Source organism: Mytilus californianus, unplaced genomic scaffold, assembly GCF_021869535.1.
Source record: "Mytilus californianus isolate M0D057914Y unplaced genomic scaffold, xbMytCali1.0.p SCAF_2, whole genome shotgun sequence".
NCBI lineage: Eukaryota > Metazoa > Mollusca > Bivalvia > Mytilida > Mytilidae > Mytilus > Mytilus californianus.
In genome coordinates, this window is record NW_026262668.1 from 119094212 (window position 1) to 119114715 (window position 20504).

Consider the following 20504-nt stretch of genomic DNA (forward strand, 5'->3'; position numbering starts at 1 on the left):
AAAAATCTAAATCTGTTGAATGTTTCTCATAGTAAAAATTGTTGTCAAAAATATGGTTCTATGTTTAGGAAAATATTGTTTTGTATTTTCAGGTGATTTCGCTGTTTTGTTAAGAGCGGGGATGACTGTTAAACAAGCCCTGGTATATAACTGTGTATCGTCTGTTCTTGCCTTCATGGGTATGTGTATTGGTATTTTCATTGGTAATATAGATGGTGCTAGTCTATGGATTTTCGTTGGAGTAGCTGGCATGTTCCTGTACATTGCTTTAGTTGATATGGTAAGATAATTAGGGATAAAGGATATGGGTTAAACCACCCATATATCCATTGTAAGGACTGTTTCCCAAATTACAGCCAGTCAAGGGTATAACTCTATAGGGTTATTAGAGAACAATAACATACATTTGTTATTGTGGACTAAAAAATCCAAAAACTGTGACAACATATGTATGTTACACAGTGTTCCAGCTAGGATTTGAAAATAGAGGGGCGCGTTTTAAAAAAAGGGCACTTTAGCGCGTTCTCACTGAAAAAAATCAAATACTTAATATTACCACATAATGACATATTTTCAGCAAGCATATAGCTAAGTTAAATACTCTATACTATCATGACTATTACATACATTGAAAATTGTGTAGGTTTGGTTGTGAATTTAAATAAGAGTGCCAATGAGACAATTGTCTTTATTTCGCCGATGATCTTGAGAAATAGATTAATTCAACAAATAAGTTTGTTAATTCAACTTTGAAAGTTTATTATCAATTTAACAAGCATCTCCGTATATTTCATGTTGAGCGTATCTAATAATATCAATAAGTTTGTCAAAACGGATTTCAATAAGAAAATTGATACAAAAATCGGACTTTCGAGAGCTCCGTAATCGGCACAATAATAAATTAATTCAACTTTGAAAGTTTATTATCAATTCAACAAGCATCTCCGTATATTTCATGTTGAGCGTATCTAATAATATCAATATTAAAGTTAGTCAAAACGGATTTCAATTTAAGAAAAATGATATAAAAATCGGACTTTCGAGTGCTCCGTAATCGGCGGAATTTACAATAGAAGAACAATTGCGATATCTGATAGAAACCTTTCTTCTTCTCGATTTTTCATAAAAGTAAAGAATTAAATTATTTTTTTACCTTTGATGGTCATTATTCTTGAAAAAAGATGTAATAGACTGGCAAGTCTTTGATATTTTCTTCTTGTCATTTTCGAGTTGGTCAATTTTTCTTTTTTACGTCGGCATTTTGCGTGTTGACGATTTACAATATACTATTGGAATGATTCTTTTTTAACGAACGTTATTTTATAAATAACAAATACAATAGAAATGGACATCGTTCACATTTATTTTATAAATTCTATTTTGGATCGTCAGGTGTTAAAAAACAATTCATTTAACTTAGATGTTTGGTACTTCCGGGCAAAGGGATTAGACAGGGTCGTAAATTTCACCTGATTAAGTTTTTGACTCTAATCAAATAGGTGATTATATACAGGTAACAAGTGTCAACAATTTTGATCTGTTGTCTTAATGAAGTGTGTGTATAAAGAACTCAACCAAATGGCGACAATATGAGGAAAAAAGATCGTTTTTTAAAACTTTTTTCAAAAGGGCACAGAGGGGTGCAGGGGCGCATAAAAAAGGCAGAGGGGCGCAAAATTTCGGGGGCGGGGCGCTGCGCCCCTCCATTTCATTCTAGCTGGAACACTGTTACATGTTTCAAAGGGGCAAGATACATCCTTTGTTTTGTTAAAATGTATACAGGTTCTATTGATATTATTAGAAATTAATTATTGTCTTTATGTATACTTTACTATAGAAAGATATAACAGTTCATAATTTGCCAATCATGCATAGTACACCTATGTTATTACAGAAAAAATATGCCTGTAACAACTTCTCTACATACCTTCAAAGCCTTTGCTCAGACATATATCATGCTTAATCACAATGTATTTTAATTTCTTGTAAGAAATAATTATCAGAGCATGTAATGAGGTTCTGTGCAAGCTTCCAAGTAATTCCCAAGTGTCTCATATAATAAGTTACATGCCTGTAATAACTAAGCCTTGTTATTACAGCTAAGTTTATTCCTTAAAGGGAAAATTCACGATTTTTCACTTATCATCTTATTATGTTTATAATATCATAAAAAACATATTCACCAAGTTTTATCTAGATATGGACACTAATAAAGAAGAAAATTGGAAATTATTAATCTTATTTATGAGAATTTCCTGTATACTATGACATACTTTTAAACTATTGCATGCCGGGAGTGGAAATAATTTCATTTAAAGTCTTGGTTCATCATTAATGATCTAATTACACAATTTAAAGCGCGTCAATAACTATTTTGCACAGCTATTTACCAAATAAAAATTAAAAAGATAAAGCGAACAACTTTTTAAATTCTTTAGGTACAGGTAGATATATTTTATGGACTTCTGATATGGTCATAGTCATGATAGTAATAAAAGAGGAATCGTACAATAATATATTTTTGTAAAATATTATTTCATACGGCTATGTCATGTATGTTGAACAAACATATATAACTGATAATGTATGTTTTCTGACCTTTTAATTAAGTCTAGTAAACATTCCCACTAGGACTGTGTAAATACAATGTGTGTATTATACTCTGACACTACCTGATGAAGGCGTGTTTAAATTCACGATAATTAAAAGCTTAGCATTTTGTAATTCTATTCTTCTGATCTTCACTTGATATTTGCTGAAACTTGACAAATTTTAATATTACTGTAAAGATAATTAATAAATGATATTTTAATAAGTTACTTATCTTCAATAGTAGATCCCCACTTTCTATTGTTCCTTCAGTTAAATATTGGTTACGAAATTCCTTCGCAAATTTTATAAGTGGATAATTTGAAAACTGTTGCTAATAATAATGCCATGCCAAAGCTAAAGGGATTGAAATTCTGCCCGTTTCCTCCACCAAATCTGTCACCAAGAGCCAATATCCAAAGTTAAAGTTCAATTAAAATAATTCCACTAAATGTTTCATTATCACTTGAAGTCCAAAGATTGGTTAAGTTCAGTTGATGATTTTCCTCAGAGTAGCCGAGCCTGGTTGGCTTTGGAAGCACTCCTTTCTGGATGACTCCGATGAGACTAGACTGACGAATAACTTTTTGACCCCGATATTTAAGGCGAATGCTGAAAACTACTCATAAAATGACAGACATTGATAATTTTGATAATTGAGATAATTTGAGTATTAATAATATTATGAATATTGTTTACAATGTCCAAAAGTGAAATATGAATAATGTCAATTACAGAGATACAAGTTAATTACATTTATGATACTAATTAAAACATAATATTGCTCATATTAAATAATGACAATTGACAAGATACCAAAATGTTACTCGGAGCAATAATTAAAAAACGACATGTTTCACAAAATTTACCTGAGTAATTAAATTAAAATTTGTCATACAATTATTTCATAATTTCATATTTTCTAAAATAATATATTTCTCAATAAAATTCACTTTAAAACTTTTACATAAAAGAACACCTATGATATCTTGTTCTAAGAATATGTAATAATAAGCTTTGGATTTTTGAAATATTTTGGCCTCGAGCATCACTGAAGAGACATTGATTGTCGAAATGCGCATCTGGTGCAGAAAAGTTGGTACCGTTTATGTTAATAAATCATGTCAGTAAAATTGTATTTGGCATCAAGTTATAATTGCAATAACAATGTGAATTATTTCTCTTCAGCTTCCACAGGTGTCGGATGTTGATACAAAGAAGGGAGAGCATCCGCTGTGTCATCTTTTGTTACAGATTTCAGGAATGTTGTTAGGAGGTGGAATAATGTTTCTCATTGCTATATTTGAACATGATATGAAGAATATCTTCTGATATGAATCAGCTGATCAAACTATAAGATAGTGCATCCACAAACTGGTAACCTAAAAGAATGACTGATGATGTAGTATGTGTATGAGGGTTTATGTGGAGATAGTTATTGATTTGCATTAAACCAATTTTAGAAATCCTTTGTGAACAGATGAAATCTCGAGAATTTTTTCCTTTTATTTGGTGTATCTTTTTTTAGACAGTATACTTATTATGGAATTATATTAAATGAAATTGAACAATGGTCTTCATTGAATAGAAGTGGTTCATAATATTGCTTCTATTTATATGTGCATTTATATTTTATTTTCCTTTCACCTCAACAAAGTTGAAGAAGTGAGAATTTTCAGTCGCTGTTTCCTCAGGCCTGGTCAATGATTTGTATAAGTTTGTGATTAGGTCAGTTTAAAGGAAACTAGTAATGGTATGTCAATGATATTTGGTAGTTGCATACGAATCCCATTTCCATGGAGATTATTTGGCCCACCTTCTCATTCATGGTACTTTTGATTAGTTTATATGTAAAGGTTTGTGATTAGATCAGTTTAAGATGAACCACTAATGGTAAGTCAAAATTGTTTGGTATGCATTAGCAAATCTTATTTCCATGGGTATATATGCCCTTGCTCAGTCATGTTGCAAAGACTTTTGTACTTTTGCACAGTTTTCACATTTGTGATAAGTTAAGTTTTAAGGAGAATTTTAATGATCTGTCAATGATATTTGATATGCAGCTGTATTAGCATTGCCATATCTTATTTTCACAGCAATATTTTGGCTCAGCACCTTCAGTCATGGTTCCTTGACTTTGAATGTTTTTGATTGTTTACATGTTAAATATTGCCATTTTTATTTCAAATTTGAATTTTACTGTCAAAATGTATACATCATGTACATACAGATGAGACAGTTTTGTTAAGTATACCTTTACAGTTCTCAGTTAAGGAGTTTAAAAAAATACATTAGAAAAATATATGATTTATGTCCATGTCAATTGTTGTCTTTACATGTAACTATAATTGGGATTGGAATGACAAGAGAAATGGAGAATAAGTGACAAGTCTAAAATTAGTTTATATATATTTTAAAAGTATCTGTTTATTTTTTGTTTTTAAGTTGTGTGTGTTTTTTTTTTTTGTGGGGTGGGGGGTAGGGGTTTGATGCTTTTAAGATGAAATGTTATATTAGAATTGTGTGTGATGAAAAATCTTGTCCATGTATTCAAAGTTAAAAGGTATGGATTTAAAAGATGTTTAATGATGAGATTAAAGAATTTGTAAACTTGAAAAGTTCAATTCTAAGTATTCCTATTTCATTAATGTTGTATTATTTTTTATTGACTTTAAATGCATTGATGTTATGAACATCTTATATTTTGTGGACCATTTTTTGCATATTGGTTAAAGGTATCATTTAGGTGGTTTTATAATATCAAATATGTCCTTTTACAATATTTGTTTTGTAGATACTCATTAGATGACAATGATTACAGACTACAGTATTTTTTATGCCCCGCCGTAGCGGTGGGGGCATTAAGTTTTACCCTTGTCCGTCTGTACGTACTTCCCAAAATTGGTTTCCGTTCTCTAACTTGAGCTTGCCTCAAACAAAAGTTATGAAACTTATACACAATGCTTATTACCACAAAACATAGATCAAGTTTGAATATTGGTGGCGTCACTGTAACCGTTCTAGAGTTATGCCCCTTTATAAATGGAAAAATTGCAAAATTTTAGTTTCCGTTCTGTAACTTAAGTTTGCCTCTATCAAATGTTATGAAACTTATAGACAATGCTAATTACCACAAAACACAGATCGAGTATGAATTTTGGTGGCGTCACTTTAACCGTTCTAGAGTTATGCTCCTTTATAAATGGAAAAATTGCAAAATTTTTAGTTTCCGTTCTCTTACTTAAGTTTGCCTCGACCAAATGTTATGAAACTTATACACAATGCTAATTACCACACAACACAGATCAAGTTTGAATTTTGGTGGCGTCACTTTAACCGTTCTAGAGTTATGCCCCTTTATAAATGGAAAAATTGCTAAATTTTTATTTTCTTCTAAATATCAAGTAAATTTTAAAATTGGAGTTATCTTCCTTTGTCCATGATTATAGTTGAATCAACTACAATCAATGCTTTATACAATGCAATGTTTAATTTTGACTTTCACTGATAAAACACAGATTAAGTTGAATTTGGGTAGTGTCACTTTAACCATTATTGAGTTATGCCCCTTTATAATTCGAAAGATTGCAAAATTTTTAGTTTCCATTCTGTTACTTAAGTTTGCCCCAACCAAACATTATGAAACCTATACACAATATTCATTACCACAAAACTAAGATCAAGTACAAATTTTTTGTTTCTGTTTTCTATCTTTAGTTTGCCTCAACCAAATGTTATGAAACTTATACACAATGCTTATTACTACATAATACAGATTAAGTACGAAATTTGGTGGCGACACTTTCACCATTCTTGAGTAATGTCCCTTTATAAACATAAAAATTGCTGAATTTTTCGTTTTCGTTCTCTAACTTTAGTTTGTCTCAACCAAATGTTATAAAACTTGTACACAACAGTTCTAGAGTTATGCGTGTTTACATCACAGTTTTTTAGTTTCTGTTCTCTACTTAAGTTAGCCTCAACCAAATGTTATGAGACTTATACACAATGCTTATTACTACAAAACTCAGATCAAGTTTAAATTTGGGTAGCGTCACTTTTACCGTTCTTCAGTTATGTCCCTTCATAACTATATGATATGCAAGCAGGGGCATCATCTGTGTCCACATGTGGACACTATCCACATTTATTCTCCTCTCATACAGCCAGTTCTTAGTAGTGTGATGTGGCCTTGTGATAGAGATGATCTCTTGTGAGGTTTCAATTACCGAAAAAATACTGCCTATAGGAACAATTCATTTTGCATAATAACATGTGCCCCCTCAAATTGGGCCTTATTGGGGAAGGACAACCTTTACAGTAACATGTATTTTATAAGAATTGTAATTATTCCCCTTGCTACAAAGTACAGAAAGGGTATATAGTTTTTTCATTTCAGATACTTTTTATCCAATTACAATCATGCATATATTTATGCTCACATATAATAAGAGAAGGATCTCATTGATTTTGAGGTCATTACCTCAAAAGTCAAGGTCGCAATTATTAAAAATAGACCAAAATTTGTGCAAAAAGTGGTTTCCTAATCGCCGAAGTAGTTTATATCAGATTGCAACCATACGTGAATTAATGCTCACACATATAATGAGATATTTAAATTCTAGAGGTGTTGACCCATAAAATGATAAAGGTAATAATAAATTCGCTTTATACATGGATTAGTTCTCATCATTTTGTGTTTCCCTTAAAGCCTCTGATCAATACATGTAAAAAGACAAAATAAGTACAGGTATAATATAACATTGGTGTTTGAATTGTAGTGCCGAAAAGAAATTTGTTTTATATATATTTAGTTCACCTATACCAGGGGACCAGTTTGACATACATGAATTTTATGGTCACTCGGTGTTGACCATTATTGTTAATGTTTTGGCCTACCTAGGCAGAAATATCTGATGACCCATTGCCATTATTTTGTGTTCAACCATCATTCATTGTTAACCTAACAGCTTGCCAAGCCCTAAAGGCTAATGTGACACATTGTTATGATTTTATGTTCAACCATTTTATATGATAAAGCCCATAGGGTTAGAAGGAGGTATTGTTTTTCACTTTGTGTTCAGCAATCTTTTATTGCTGATATAAAAAAATCTATTTATTCTGCAATTGGATACATTGGTATCACCTATGTGGTCCAAATGTTTGGTCATTTATTTTTTTTTATCAAATCAAGTTTATTGATTTGATTCAAGTTTATTGATTTGATTCAAGTTTTTCTCAATAAAAGTTATAATTACAATCCTTTGTATATCTCAATTTGTGTACTGTTTTATAGCTATACAAGTCAAAGACCAGTTACTGTTAATTATCAGTTACCATCATCTGACATTTAATGTAATGACAGCTCACTGCGTAAATAAGGCAAAGTGCTGTTATCTTCATACATAAGCTTTACACATGGATTAGTTCTCATCATTTTGTGTTTCCCTTAAAGCCTTTGATCAATACATGTAAAAAGACAAAATAAGTTCAGTTATAATTTAACATTGGGGTTTGAATTGTAGTGCCGAAAAGAAATTTGTTTTATATATATTTAGTTCACCTATACCAGGGGACCAGTTTGACATACATGAATTTTATGGTCACTTCGGTGTTGACCATTATTGTGAATGTTTTGGCGTACCTAGGCAGAAATATATGATGACCCATTGCCATTATTTTGTGTTCAACCATCATTCATTGTTAACTTAACAGCTTGCCAAGCCCTAAAGGCTAATGTGACACATTGTTATGATTTTATGTTCAACCATTTTATATGATAAAGCCCGTAGGGCTAGTAGGAGGTATTGTTTTTCACTTTGTGTTCAGCAATCATTTATTGCTGATATAAAAAAATCTATTTATTATGCAATTGGATACATTGGTATCACCTATGTGGTCCAAATGTTCGGTCATTTATTTTTTTATCAAATCAAGTTTATTGATTTGATTAAAGTTTTTCTCAATAAAAGTTATAATTACAATCCTTTGTATATCTCAATTTGTGTACTGTTTTATAGCTATACAAGTCAAAGACCAGTTACTGTTAATTATCAGTTACCATCATCTGACATTTAATGTAATGACAGCTCACTGTGTAAATAAGGCAAAGTGCTGTTATCTTCATACATGTTATTTTTCATTATAAAAGGTCTTTTTTAATTGATCCATATAGAACAGGAAAAGTTTTCTATTTCTTATTGCCTAGTGGTGAGACATGAATGAGGCAACATGACATCCTTTATGATTATTCCATAGAATAGCACACACTTGTGTTTGCTGGTAAAGATTTAAAGTCTCAGTTTATTGTGCTAGACCTACCTTTTGCAACCTTTCAGTTGTTACAATATTTTCATCCAGACTTCCTGTTAAACAATTCAAGAAATGCTGTGAATTTCTTACAGCGACTGGTACAAGACCAGAATCTATGCTTACAAAAAAATGTATATGTTAGGAAATCTAGATCTGGTGTGACCTAAATACTCAACATTTAGTTCACTGAGCACTTGTTTGGACTGCCAATTTATTGTATTCCATTTATGAAGAACATATCACTTTTTTTTATTTTCATAATGTAAGGGGGTTGAAAATTAAATTTTTGAAGATGTTTTTGTGTTTATTGTACATGTACCTGTGTGGTTTATTTTTAGATGTCATTATTGATTAAATGTATCAAAATCTTAATAAATTTTATACATCTACAGTTTATTGGAAAGATGGCTATAGCTTACTATAGCAATATACTTTCCTAAGGCATCGGCCTTAAACCGGAAGTTGAACAGACTATCGCAGGTGTTCTACTCCTAGATAATGTAGTACCAGGGTTTGAATACTAATTCTAGGAAGATGCTTTTGAAATTTTGAGTTACTTCTATTTTGATTAGATTACAGCTTGAATTAAAATGTACTGAATGTTCATCGATAATTCAAATGAATTCAACTTCATTTTGAAAATGGCTATCAGAAACACTACATCGCGGATCTGCGCTGCTCGGAAATTAAAATCAATACACATCTACACGAGACAGCAGTTTCTACGTTATGCTTTTATCGGTATTCCCCAGACATGCGTGAGATCCATATATGTGTACAACAATCCCGGTTTCAGGGGTTTCCTCCCGTCCTCCAGTGGAAGAGAAAATAAATACCGTGTTTAAAATATTTCATGAATGAACATTTTTCGACGCTATTTTTACTACGATTATTACAAATGTTTATTAAAGACGTAAAAGCCCGAGTGTATTGAAAGTAACCTGGTTTCTCATCTCGGCCCATAACAGACTCGGAATATAACAAACTCGGCCTATTACAAAATCGGACTATAACAAAATTCGTATATACTATTTGTTATTAAGTCTCCCAAACAAAGTTTGGAGACTTATTGTTTTTGCGCAGTTCTTTTTATTTTTTTTTCTTGGGGTCTATTTATGGGTATTTTGAGGGCCTACAGAAGGGAGGGATTTACTAAATAACCCTATGGGATTTAATTAAGTCTCCCAAACGAAGTTTGTGAAGACTTATTGTTTTTGCTCAGTTCTTATTATTATTATTATTATTATTATTCTTCTTCTTCTTCTTCTTCTTCTTCTTCTTCTTCTTCTTCTTCTTCTTCTTCTTCCGCCGCTTTTAAATTTGAACTTGTCCGCACCTGTTCTCCAAAACCGCTTGTCGGATTAACTTAGGGTTTCACAATATGTTAGACTAACATGTCTAGTGGTGCAATCAGGGTTTTGTTTTTGCAATGGGGTTTATAAAGGGGTACTTTGAGGGGCAAAAAGAAAAGAGGGTTTACTATAGAACCCTATGGGATTTTATTTTTTTAAATTTTCAAATGATTATAAATTGAAAACCGTTCGTGATAGACACAAACTTTTTAATTGAAAATGTTCTAAATGATAAAGCCCATTAAATGAAATACAGGGTTAGTCCCCAGGGGTCACCCCCCACCCCCTGCCATTTAAGAAAGTTCTAATACCTTGTAAGTGGTCAAGATCCCCACCCCTAAACCATATATATTCTGGTTTGTCATGCTAAGATGGTTTGAATGATATACAGGGTTAGTCCCCAGGGGTCATCCCCACCCCCTGTCATTTGAGAAAGTTCTAATATCTTGTAAATGGTCGAGATCCCCACCCCTAAACCATATATATTCTGGTTTGTCATGATAAAGCACATCAAATGTTATACAGGGTAAGTCCCCAGGGGTCACCCCCACCCCCTGCCATTTAAGAAAGTTCTAATATCTTGTAAATGGTCGAGATCCCCACCCCTAAACCATATATATTCTGGTTTGTCATGATAAAGCACATCAAATGAAATACAGGGTTAGTCTCCAGGGGTCACCCCCACCCCTTGCCATTTAAGAAAGTTTTAATATCTTGTAAATGGTCGAGATCCCCACCCCTAAACCATATATATTCTGGTTTGTCATGATAAAGCACATCAAATATTATACAGGGTAAGTCCCCAGGGGTCACCCCCACCCCCTGCCATTTAAGAAAGTTCTAATATCTTCTAAGTGGTCAAGATCCCCAACCCTAAACCATATATATTCTGGTTTGTCATGCTGAGATGGTTTGAATGATATACAGGGTAAGTCCCCAGGGGTCATCCCGACCCCCTGCCATTTGAGAAAGTTCTAATATCTTGTAAATGGTCGAGATCCCCACCCCTAAACCATATATATTCCTATTTGTCATGTCTCGAACATTTGAATGACGTATACGGTCAGTCCCCAGGGGTTCCCCCCACCCCCAATGTTCTAATATCTTGTAAATGGTTGAGATCGCCACCCCTAAACCATATATATTCCTGTTCGTCATGTAATGAACATTTGAATGACGTATAGGGCCAGTCCCAGGGGTTCCTCCCCACCCCCAATATTCTAGTATCTTGTAAATGGTTGAGATCCCCACCCCTAAACCATATATATTCTGGTTTGTCATGCCAAGATGATTTGAATGATATACAAGGTTAGTCCCCAGGCATCACTAATGCATATAACTTTACTGGACCAAACCAATTTTCAATGGACGTTGCCCAATGTCAGGCGACCCTGGGAATTACGAATTATGGGAGCTTCGTTTGGGAGACTTCGTAACAGCACCCTGTTACAATCATTTCTTGTTTTTTTAAATTTTCAAATGACTATAACTTGAGAACAGTAAGTGATAGACACACGCGGTCTTCAGTAATGATCACAGGACAATAAAACAAATCAGATAAAATATAGGTTGAGTGCCTGGGGTCACCACCCCTTCAATTTGAGAATGAGCTTTTATCTTGTAAACAGTCGAGATTCCCACACCTTGAAACTATATATATTCTTGTATGGGACAATAAAACAAATCAAATGATATATAGGGGGAGTCCCTTGAGGTCACCCCATCCCATCCTGTTGGAGAACTTGTAAACGGTCGAGATCCCCATCCCAAAACCATATATATTCTTGTACGGGACAATAAAACAAATCAAATGAAATAAAGAGTCCCCTGAGAATCAACCCCTCCCCCGCCGCCCCCTTTTTTTGAGAACTTGTAAACGGTCGAGATACCCACCCCTAAACCATATATATTCCTATTCATGATTTCAAGAAAATTTGAATTACATACAGGGTTAATCCCTAGGCGTCACTTATGCATATCACTTTACTAGACCAAACCAATTTGTACTGGACTTTGTCCAATGTCAGGCGACCATGGGAATGACTAATTATGGGAGCTTTGTTTTGGGGACTTCGTAACAGCATCCTGTTACAATTATTTCTTGTATTAAGTAAAAAGTTTTAGAAGTCGGAAAAAAACGTTAACCACACAATCTACTAATCGTAGTCCGAGTTTGTTCAATATATAACAATTCAAACAAGAAAACTAACTGCTTAATTAGTCATAATACATTTTACTATTATAAAATACTTAATTACAGGCCCTTTACATTGGATGGTCACAGAAAGAAATTAACAGAGCTTTCTGTATATTTGATTATTTTAAATCTACAGTTTAAGGTTGCAATAGAAATTATCCAAATTTTACATAACAAACATATGAAAAAAGTGATTTTTGCTGATGAGACAATGGTTTAGGGAAAAACACCAAAGCTGTGGTTAAATACATATTTGAAGTAAAACACATCTACAACCTATTTGAAATAATACACATCTACCGTTGCAAACTTTCCACAGGTGCTATCCAGCACTTTGATTATAACTGTAGTGTGTATTTTTGTCTCGCCTTGACGGAGTCAAAAAGCGAGACATAGGTATGGTGTTTCTGGCGGCGGCGGCGTCAACAATGTATTGGTTTGTGATTAGGTCTAGTTCATGGTGAACCACTAGTGGTAGGTCAATGATATTTGGTATGCAGTTGTAATAGCATTGGCACATCTCATTACCATGGAGATTATTTGGCCCGCCCCCTCAGTCAAGGTCTATTGACTTTGAAACTTGGCTTAGTTTACATGTATTAGTTTGTGTGATTAGGTCAGTTTATGGGGAACCACAAGTGGTAGGTCAATGATATTTGGTATGCAGTTGTATAAGCACTGGCGTATCTCATTTCCATGGAGATTATTTGGCCCCGCCCCCTCATTCATGGTCTATTGACTTTGAAACTTTTGCTTAGTTTTCATGTATTTGTGATTAGGTCAGTTTAAGGGGAACCGTTAGTGGTAGGTCAATGATAATTGGTATGTAGTTGTATAAGCATTAGCACATCTCATTTCCATGGAGAATATTTGGTCCCTACCCCTCAGTCATGGTCTATTGACTTTGAAACTTTTGCTTAGTTTACATGTATTAGTTTGTGATTAGTTCAGTTTAAGATGAACCACTAATGTTTAGTCAATGATATTCGGTATACAAATGTATTGGCATTTGCAAGTTTCATTTCCATGGAGATTATATAACCCCACTAATAATTATGGTTCATTGACTTTGAAACTTTTACATAGTTTACAAGTTTATGTTAGTGTTTATGTTTGTTTAAAGGGAACGACTTATGAAAAGTCAATGCATGTATTTGGTTTGCAGTTGTATTAGCATTGGCACATCTCATTCCATGGAGATTGTTTAGCCCTGTACCTTTAGTCATGGTTCATTGACTTTGAATATTTGCATAACTTGCATGTTAAAGTGTTTCTATTTTAATTTAAACATTTGCATTATAAAAATAACAAATAGGCGAGACATATCTCTGTGATAACAGCTCATAATTTGAATATAGTCTTATTTTATTAATTTCATTGTAACAATGAAAAATAAAATAGGTTAAGAAATAAGCATCTATATCAAATATTTTTAGCCATGATATGATCAGTTCTGCATATTTAATTTAATATAAAAATAAGAAGATGTGGTATGATTACCAATGAGACAACTATCCACCAAAGTTCAAATGAAGTGGATGTAAGCAATTATAGGCAACCGTACGACCTTCAACAAAGAACATTTTTGGAACGATTATTTGTACTGTTAACCCTTTTTCATGCTTGATATCGACTGAGAGAGAGAAAAAAAAGAATAAATTTCTGAGCAGATATTTTCGAGAAAACGTAAATAATGTTAGTGTTTATGTTTGTTTAAAGGGAACGACTTATGAAAAGTCAATGCATGTATTTGGTTTGCAGTTGTATTAGCATTGGCTAATTGTAAATGTATACTTCCGCCTCGCTTACGTACATTCTATACATGTATTGACTTAGCTCAACATTTTTTTGATTGAAGGCATCTCTAGAATAAATCCTTAATATACTATTATCGATATTCAGATGCTATTCAGAAAGTTCTAAATGCATACACAATTTAATTGAGTTTTTGGTATACGTTAATTATAAACCATTCAGTTAAATTATTGTATAAAGTAAAATAACAAAAATACCGAACTCAAAGGAAAATTCAAAACGGAAAGTCCCTTATCAAATGGCAAAATCAAAAGCTCAAACACATTAAACTAATGGAAACAACTGTCATATTCGTGGGTTGGTACATTTTCCACATTCCACTTGTATCATATTCCAAAAACATAGTTTTCTTTCCTAACAGCTCTTGGCATCAACAGTCTTCTGAAAATGTTCATATTTGTCCATTGGTGTAACTAATACAGAAATTAAATGCTACTGTACTGATGCCAGGTCAAGTCAAACTATGCTTATATCTTCGTCATTTGAACCATGGTGGATAGTTGTCTCATTTGCAATCATACCACATCTCTTTATTTTTATATTACATACTGAATCCAGTGATAAAATTCCAATACATCTAATGTTTGCTCTAATTGCAACATGTTTAAAAGAAACATCAACCACAGATTTCACAGGCTCATAAATATCCAACCAACGTTTCTTTTTGGTCCTGAACTACTTAGACCTCAAAAATTCTTTACGTGCTACACATATACGTACTCGTAGGTTTAGCTAAAAAAAACATGCGTTATTTAAAGATGAGTTGCGGAAACCAAATTTATTATTGAGTAACGTACCAACGAACAGACGACATGACGAATGAATACTATATATACTCCACTGTTGCTAACAATGGTAAAATCTTAATACAGATGGGTCCATCTCTACTGGTATAGTCTGATAGCCAATTACTTCGACGGCCGTTTAGTCTGACAGCTTATTTGTTCCGACAACCCGCTTGTTCAATAATACATTGTATATAGAATGTTTTATTTTGAAAGCAATTGGGCGCAGTTTGACTTTTATTATTTGACATTTTTAAGTTCATGGGATTACTTCGGTTTTACTGTATTCAGTTCAAAGGATATTGATTACCTTCGATTTTTTTTTGATTTTTTTTTTACTTCAAAGGATTTCGTTTCACTTATCATTGAGATTCGATTGTCCTTATAGTTTTGTTTTTTTAGGGGTGGATGTGAAATAACTAAACACAAGACTAAACTTTGGTTGGAAGGGTATATTTGGTTTAATTGATTGTTGGTTGCTTAACGTTCTTTGGCAACTATTCCATTCATGTTATTTGGAATGTGGACATTACATCCAATGAAGGCGACACTTGTTCAACCAGAAAAAGCCAGTTTAACAGTGAGTGGCTAACGCTATCGAATTAAACAACGCAAATTTTGCATTTTAGCTCAAAATGTTTGCGAAATAACTCAATGTTTGCGTAATAACACAGATAAAAATAACATTCAAATGGCACTAATTCGCTTTCATACGTAACTAAGTAAAAAATATTTAGAATCTGCACTTTCGTCTCGCGTATTTTTGTATAATACAAAACTAAAAATACATTTTACATCAACATAGTGTGCGGTAAAATATAACAGCCACTCAAAATTGATTTAGGATAGGCGATAAAAGTTGCATAAGATACATCAGAGACGTATAATACAATATATCTCTGAATACACTCATACGGGTTTTGTTCTTCTCATATATTTTATGATGGTATGATACTAAACCCCTAACGGGAGAGATGGTGCTTGATTTTTAGCTCACCGGGACCCGAAAGGCCCCATGTGAGCTTATGCCATAAATGGCGTCGTCGTCTGTCGTCTGTCGTCGTCTGTCGTAAACTATTTCAAAAATCTTCTCATCTGAAACTACACGGCCAAATACCTTCAAACTTTAACTAAATGTTCCTTAGGGTATCTAGTTTATAGATTGTATCCGAAGTTTCGATCCATCGATAAACATGGCCGCCATGGCTAAAAATAGAACATAAGGGTCAAATGCAGTTTTTGGCTTATATCTCAAAAACTAAATCTTTTAGAGCAAATGTGACATGGGGAAAAATTGTATAATTGGTCAAGATCTATCAGCTGTGAAATTTTCAGACGAATCGAACAACCCATTGTTGGGTTGCTACCACCGAATTGGTAGTTTTAAAAAATTTTTGCAGTTTTTTGTTATTATTTTGAATATTATTATAGATATATATAAACTGTAAGCAGCAATAATGTTCAGCAAAGTAAGATCTACAAAAAAGTTAAATATGACCAAAATTGTCATTTGACCCCTTAACAAAATTGTCAATTGACCCCTTAAGGAGTTATTGCCCTTTAAGACAATTTAACACAATTTGTTCATCAAGTTTGCTAACATTTAAAAATTTCTCCTCTGAAATACAGGTGAGCGATTCAGGCTCTTGAGAGCCTCTTGTCATATGATGAAGACATAATCTATCAATCGCTTTAATTGAGGTCTGGAGCTGGCATGTCAGTAAATGCTAGTAGTCCTTTGTTAATTTATGTATCATTGTCATTTTGCTTAGTTTCTTCTATTACCTATTCTGACATCGGACTCTGACTTCTTTTAAACTGAGTTTTACTGTGCGTATTACTGTGTGTTTGTTTATTCTGCATTGGCTAGAGGTATAGGGGAGGGTTGAGATCTCACAAAACATGTTTAACCCCGCCGCATTTTTGCGGCTGTCCCAAGTCAGGAGCCTCTGGCCGTTGTTAGTCTTAGTATGTTTTCTTTTATTTTAGTTCTATTAAATGTTTCGAAGTTTAGTGTGACGTTCATTTTCACTGAACTCGTACACATTTTTGTTTAGGGGCCAGCTGAAGCCCGCCTCCGGGTGCGGGATTTTCTCGCTGTGTTAAAAACCCATTGGTGGTCTTGGGCTGTTTTCTGCTCTTTTGTCGGGTTGTTGTCTCTTTGACACATTCCCCATTTCAATTCTCAATTTTACTCTAAAAATGTCAAAGTAATAAAGCTGTTAATTCTTTTTACAATCTACAACAACCTGTTACATTAAAAATGAAATACCAATTTTTGATAATTTTCAAAATTCAAAATATTTGGTTCAAAATTCAAACTTCTTTAAATGGCAAATTTTTAAACACCACCTTCCACTGGGCATGGAACATCGGTTCAACCTATTCTCCCATTACCGCTGCATTGAGTGTGTATTTACCACTGCCAGAAAAAAAAAACAAGCACGATGCTGAACAGTCTATACACGAGACTTTTTTTCGTTCCCCATATAGAAGCACAATAATCGATAACTACTAGACTTACTAAAGAATCGTACATTGTCACACATTCGCCGTATGTGACGCCTCCCTTAAATTTGCATTTAGCGATCACTAGACAGTGCGCCCAATTTGATGCCCGGCTTATTTGATGACCGCGCAATAGCCTTTGATGTCACATCAAAATTTCAAAATTCGATAAGTACCAAACCCAAATACGTATATTTAGCTTTTATCAATAAAGTAAGCTCGAAATCGCCACATTTAAACTCACAAGACGGAATTTCTATCGAAGCTCTCATCACCATTGATTACCATGGTGTTCTTAGAACACTCATTCCCATGTGCATCTAAAGGGACTTAAAACTTAGATCCACTTCCAGCCAACAAAATAATATCGTAAATGTATAATAAAGGACAAACCTTTTCGCTTTCAATATCAATACCTAAAGAATTTCCTGAGAAATATTTCCAAATCGTTGATTTACTAGTATACAAGTCTAAATTGAAAACAACGTTCAAACCTATGATTGCGTTGGATAAAAACCGCAATTTTTATACGTGTGCATGCAAAACAAATTTCTTGTTAGAGGGGTCTAAATACAGCACAAACAACATTTTCCAAAAAAAACCAAAAAAGTGAAAAAGTATATTTTAACAAAACGCATTTGACTAACAGGTCGAACAACAAATGTTCTTAAACCCTGCTGACTGCCATTGGCGATTGCCAAATAAACGGATCACCGATGTAATAAATGGATCTTAATTAAAAATTTAATACTAAACAGAAAACAATAAACTTGCGGAAAAAATGATATACCGCAAACAAAAGGTGCAAAGGTTTTTGTACACCATATCCGGATTTCGACAATTAATGTCTCTTCAGTGATGTTAGGAATCGAAACGGTATTTGGAAAGCCATACAATTTACCTCAATTTAGGATAGACTCTTGAATTTTGAGGAGTCAAAATAGGATGAACGGATCATATAAACCCGAAGGCAAATATAATACAATCCCAAACGAAAAATATAAACAAGTCTAAATTGAAAACAACGTTCAAACCTATGATTGCGTTGGATAAAAACCGCAATTTTTATACGTGTGCATGCAAAACAAATTTCTTGTTAGAGGGGTCTAAATACAGCACAAACAACATTTTCCAAAAGACCAAAAAAGTGAAAAAGTATATTTTAACAAAACGCATTTGACTAACAGGTCGAACAACAAATGTTCTTAAACCCTGCTGACTGCCATTGGCGATTGCCAAATAAACGGATCACCGATGTAATAAATGGATCTTAATTAAAAATTTAATACTAAACAGAAAACAATAAACTTGCGGAAAAAATGATATACCGCAAACAAAAGGTGCAAAGGTTTTTGTACACCATATCCGGATTTCGACAATTAATGTCTCTTCAGTGATGTTAGGAATCGAAACGGTATTTGGAAAGCCATACAATTTACCTCAATTTAGGATAGACTCTTGAATTTTGAGGAGTCAACATAGGATGAACGGATCATATAAACCCGAGGCAAATATAATACAATCCCAAACGAAAAAATATAAACAAGTCTAAATTGAAAACAACGTTCAAACCTATGATTGCGTTGGATAAAAACCGCAATTTTTATACGTGTGCATGCAAAACAAATTTCTTGTTAGAGGGGTCTAAATACAGCACAAACAACATTTTCCAAAAGACCAAAAAAGTGAAAAAGTATTTTTTAACAAAACGCATTTGACTAACAGGTCGAACAACAAATGTTCTTAAACCCTGCTGACTGCCATTGGCGATTGCCAAATAAACGGATCACCGATGTAATAAATGGATCTCAATTAAAAATTTAATACTAAACAGAAAACAATAAACTTGCAGAAAAAATGATATACCGCAAACAAAAGGTGCAAAGGTTTTTGTACACCATATCCGGATTTCGACAATTAATGTCTCTTCAGTGATGTTAGGAATCGAAACGGTATTTGGAAAGCCATACAATTTACCTCAATTTAGGATAGACTCTTGAATTTTGAGGAATCAAAATAGGATGAACGGATCATATAAACCCGAAGGCAAATATAATACAAGCCCAAACGAAAAAATATAAACAAGTCTAAATTGAAAACAACGTTCAAACCTATGATTGCGTTGGATAAAAACCGCAATTTTTATACGTGTGCATGCAAAACAAATTTCTTGTTAGAGGGGTCTAAATACAGCACAAACAACATTTTCCAAAAAAAACCAAAAAAGTGAAAAAGTATATTTTAACAAAACGCATTTGACTAACAGGTCGAACAACAAATGTTCTTAAACCCTGCTGACTGCCATTGGCGATTGCCAAATAAACGGATCACTGATGTAATAAATGGATCTTAATTAAAAATTTAATACTAAACAGAAAACAATAAACTTGCGGAAAAAATGATATACCGCAAACAAAAGGTGCAAAGGTTTTTGTACACCATATCCGGATTTCGACAATTAATGTTCAACGAAACATTCTTTTGATAATGTTACTTTCCAAATCATAGAAGTCAACATCGAGTCGAGTGGGACACCACGGCGAGAAGGAGAAGAGAAAATTTTTGGATCCACCAACTCCACACTTTAGAACCTGATGGTCTTAACGAAAAAGATGAGAAAAGATACAGGAAAGATAAAGAATAATTTAGTACACAGCATCGTCCTTTTTATCCTGTAATATTGGCCAATGGACGTTGTTAACTTCAACTACCAATTTTGTAAAAATCTTAAACTTCATCCAAATTATGTATTATTTTCAAGGCAGCTAAATTCAAGTGTAACATATACATTGAGCTGCAAAAGTTTCTTATCATCTACATCCGATTTCACCTGGATAGATGCACGCTTGATAAAGCTAGTTAGTCTAGCGAAATATTGCGTTTATTTTCATCATTTTGTAAATATTTTAAACATTCTTATATTTACATACTAAATAGTGTGTTAAA

General features: G+C 33.3%; 1 protein-coding gene across 9 annotated transcripts in view; it reads left to right on the top strand.

The window, feature by feature from the left end:
* Window positions 1-20504, top strand: part of LOC127730854 (zinc transporter ZIP6-like) — a 95326-nt gene that overhangs the window by 34653 nt on the left and 40169 nt on the right. For 3 of the 9 annotated variants that reach the window (XM_052239457.1, XM_052239465.1, XM_052239464.1), the window contains exons 8-9: window positions 93-280; window positions 3778-9290. The exons of 4 other annotated variants lie outside the window; for them this stretch is intronic. In XM_052239457.1, the coding sequence (XP_052095417.1) occupies window positions 93-280; window positions 3778-3921 (332 nt within the window). In that variant the 3' untranslated portion in view covers window positions 3922-9290. Of the gene's footprint in view, window positions 1-92; window positions 281-3777; window positions 9291-20504 lie in introns of those variants that run through there. 2 more of the 9 variants (XR_007995326.1, XM_052239461.1) reach the window with 2 other exon arrangements.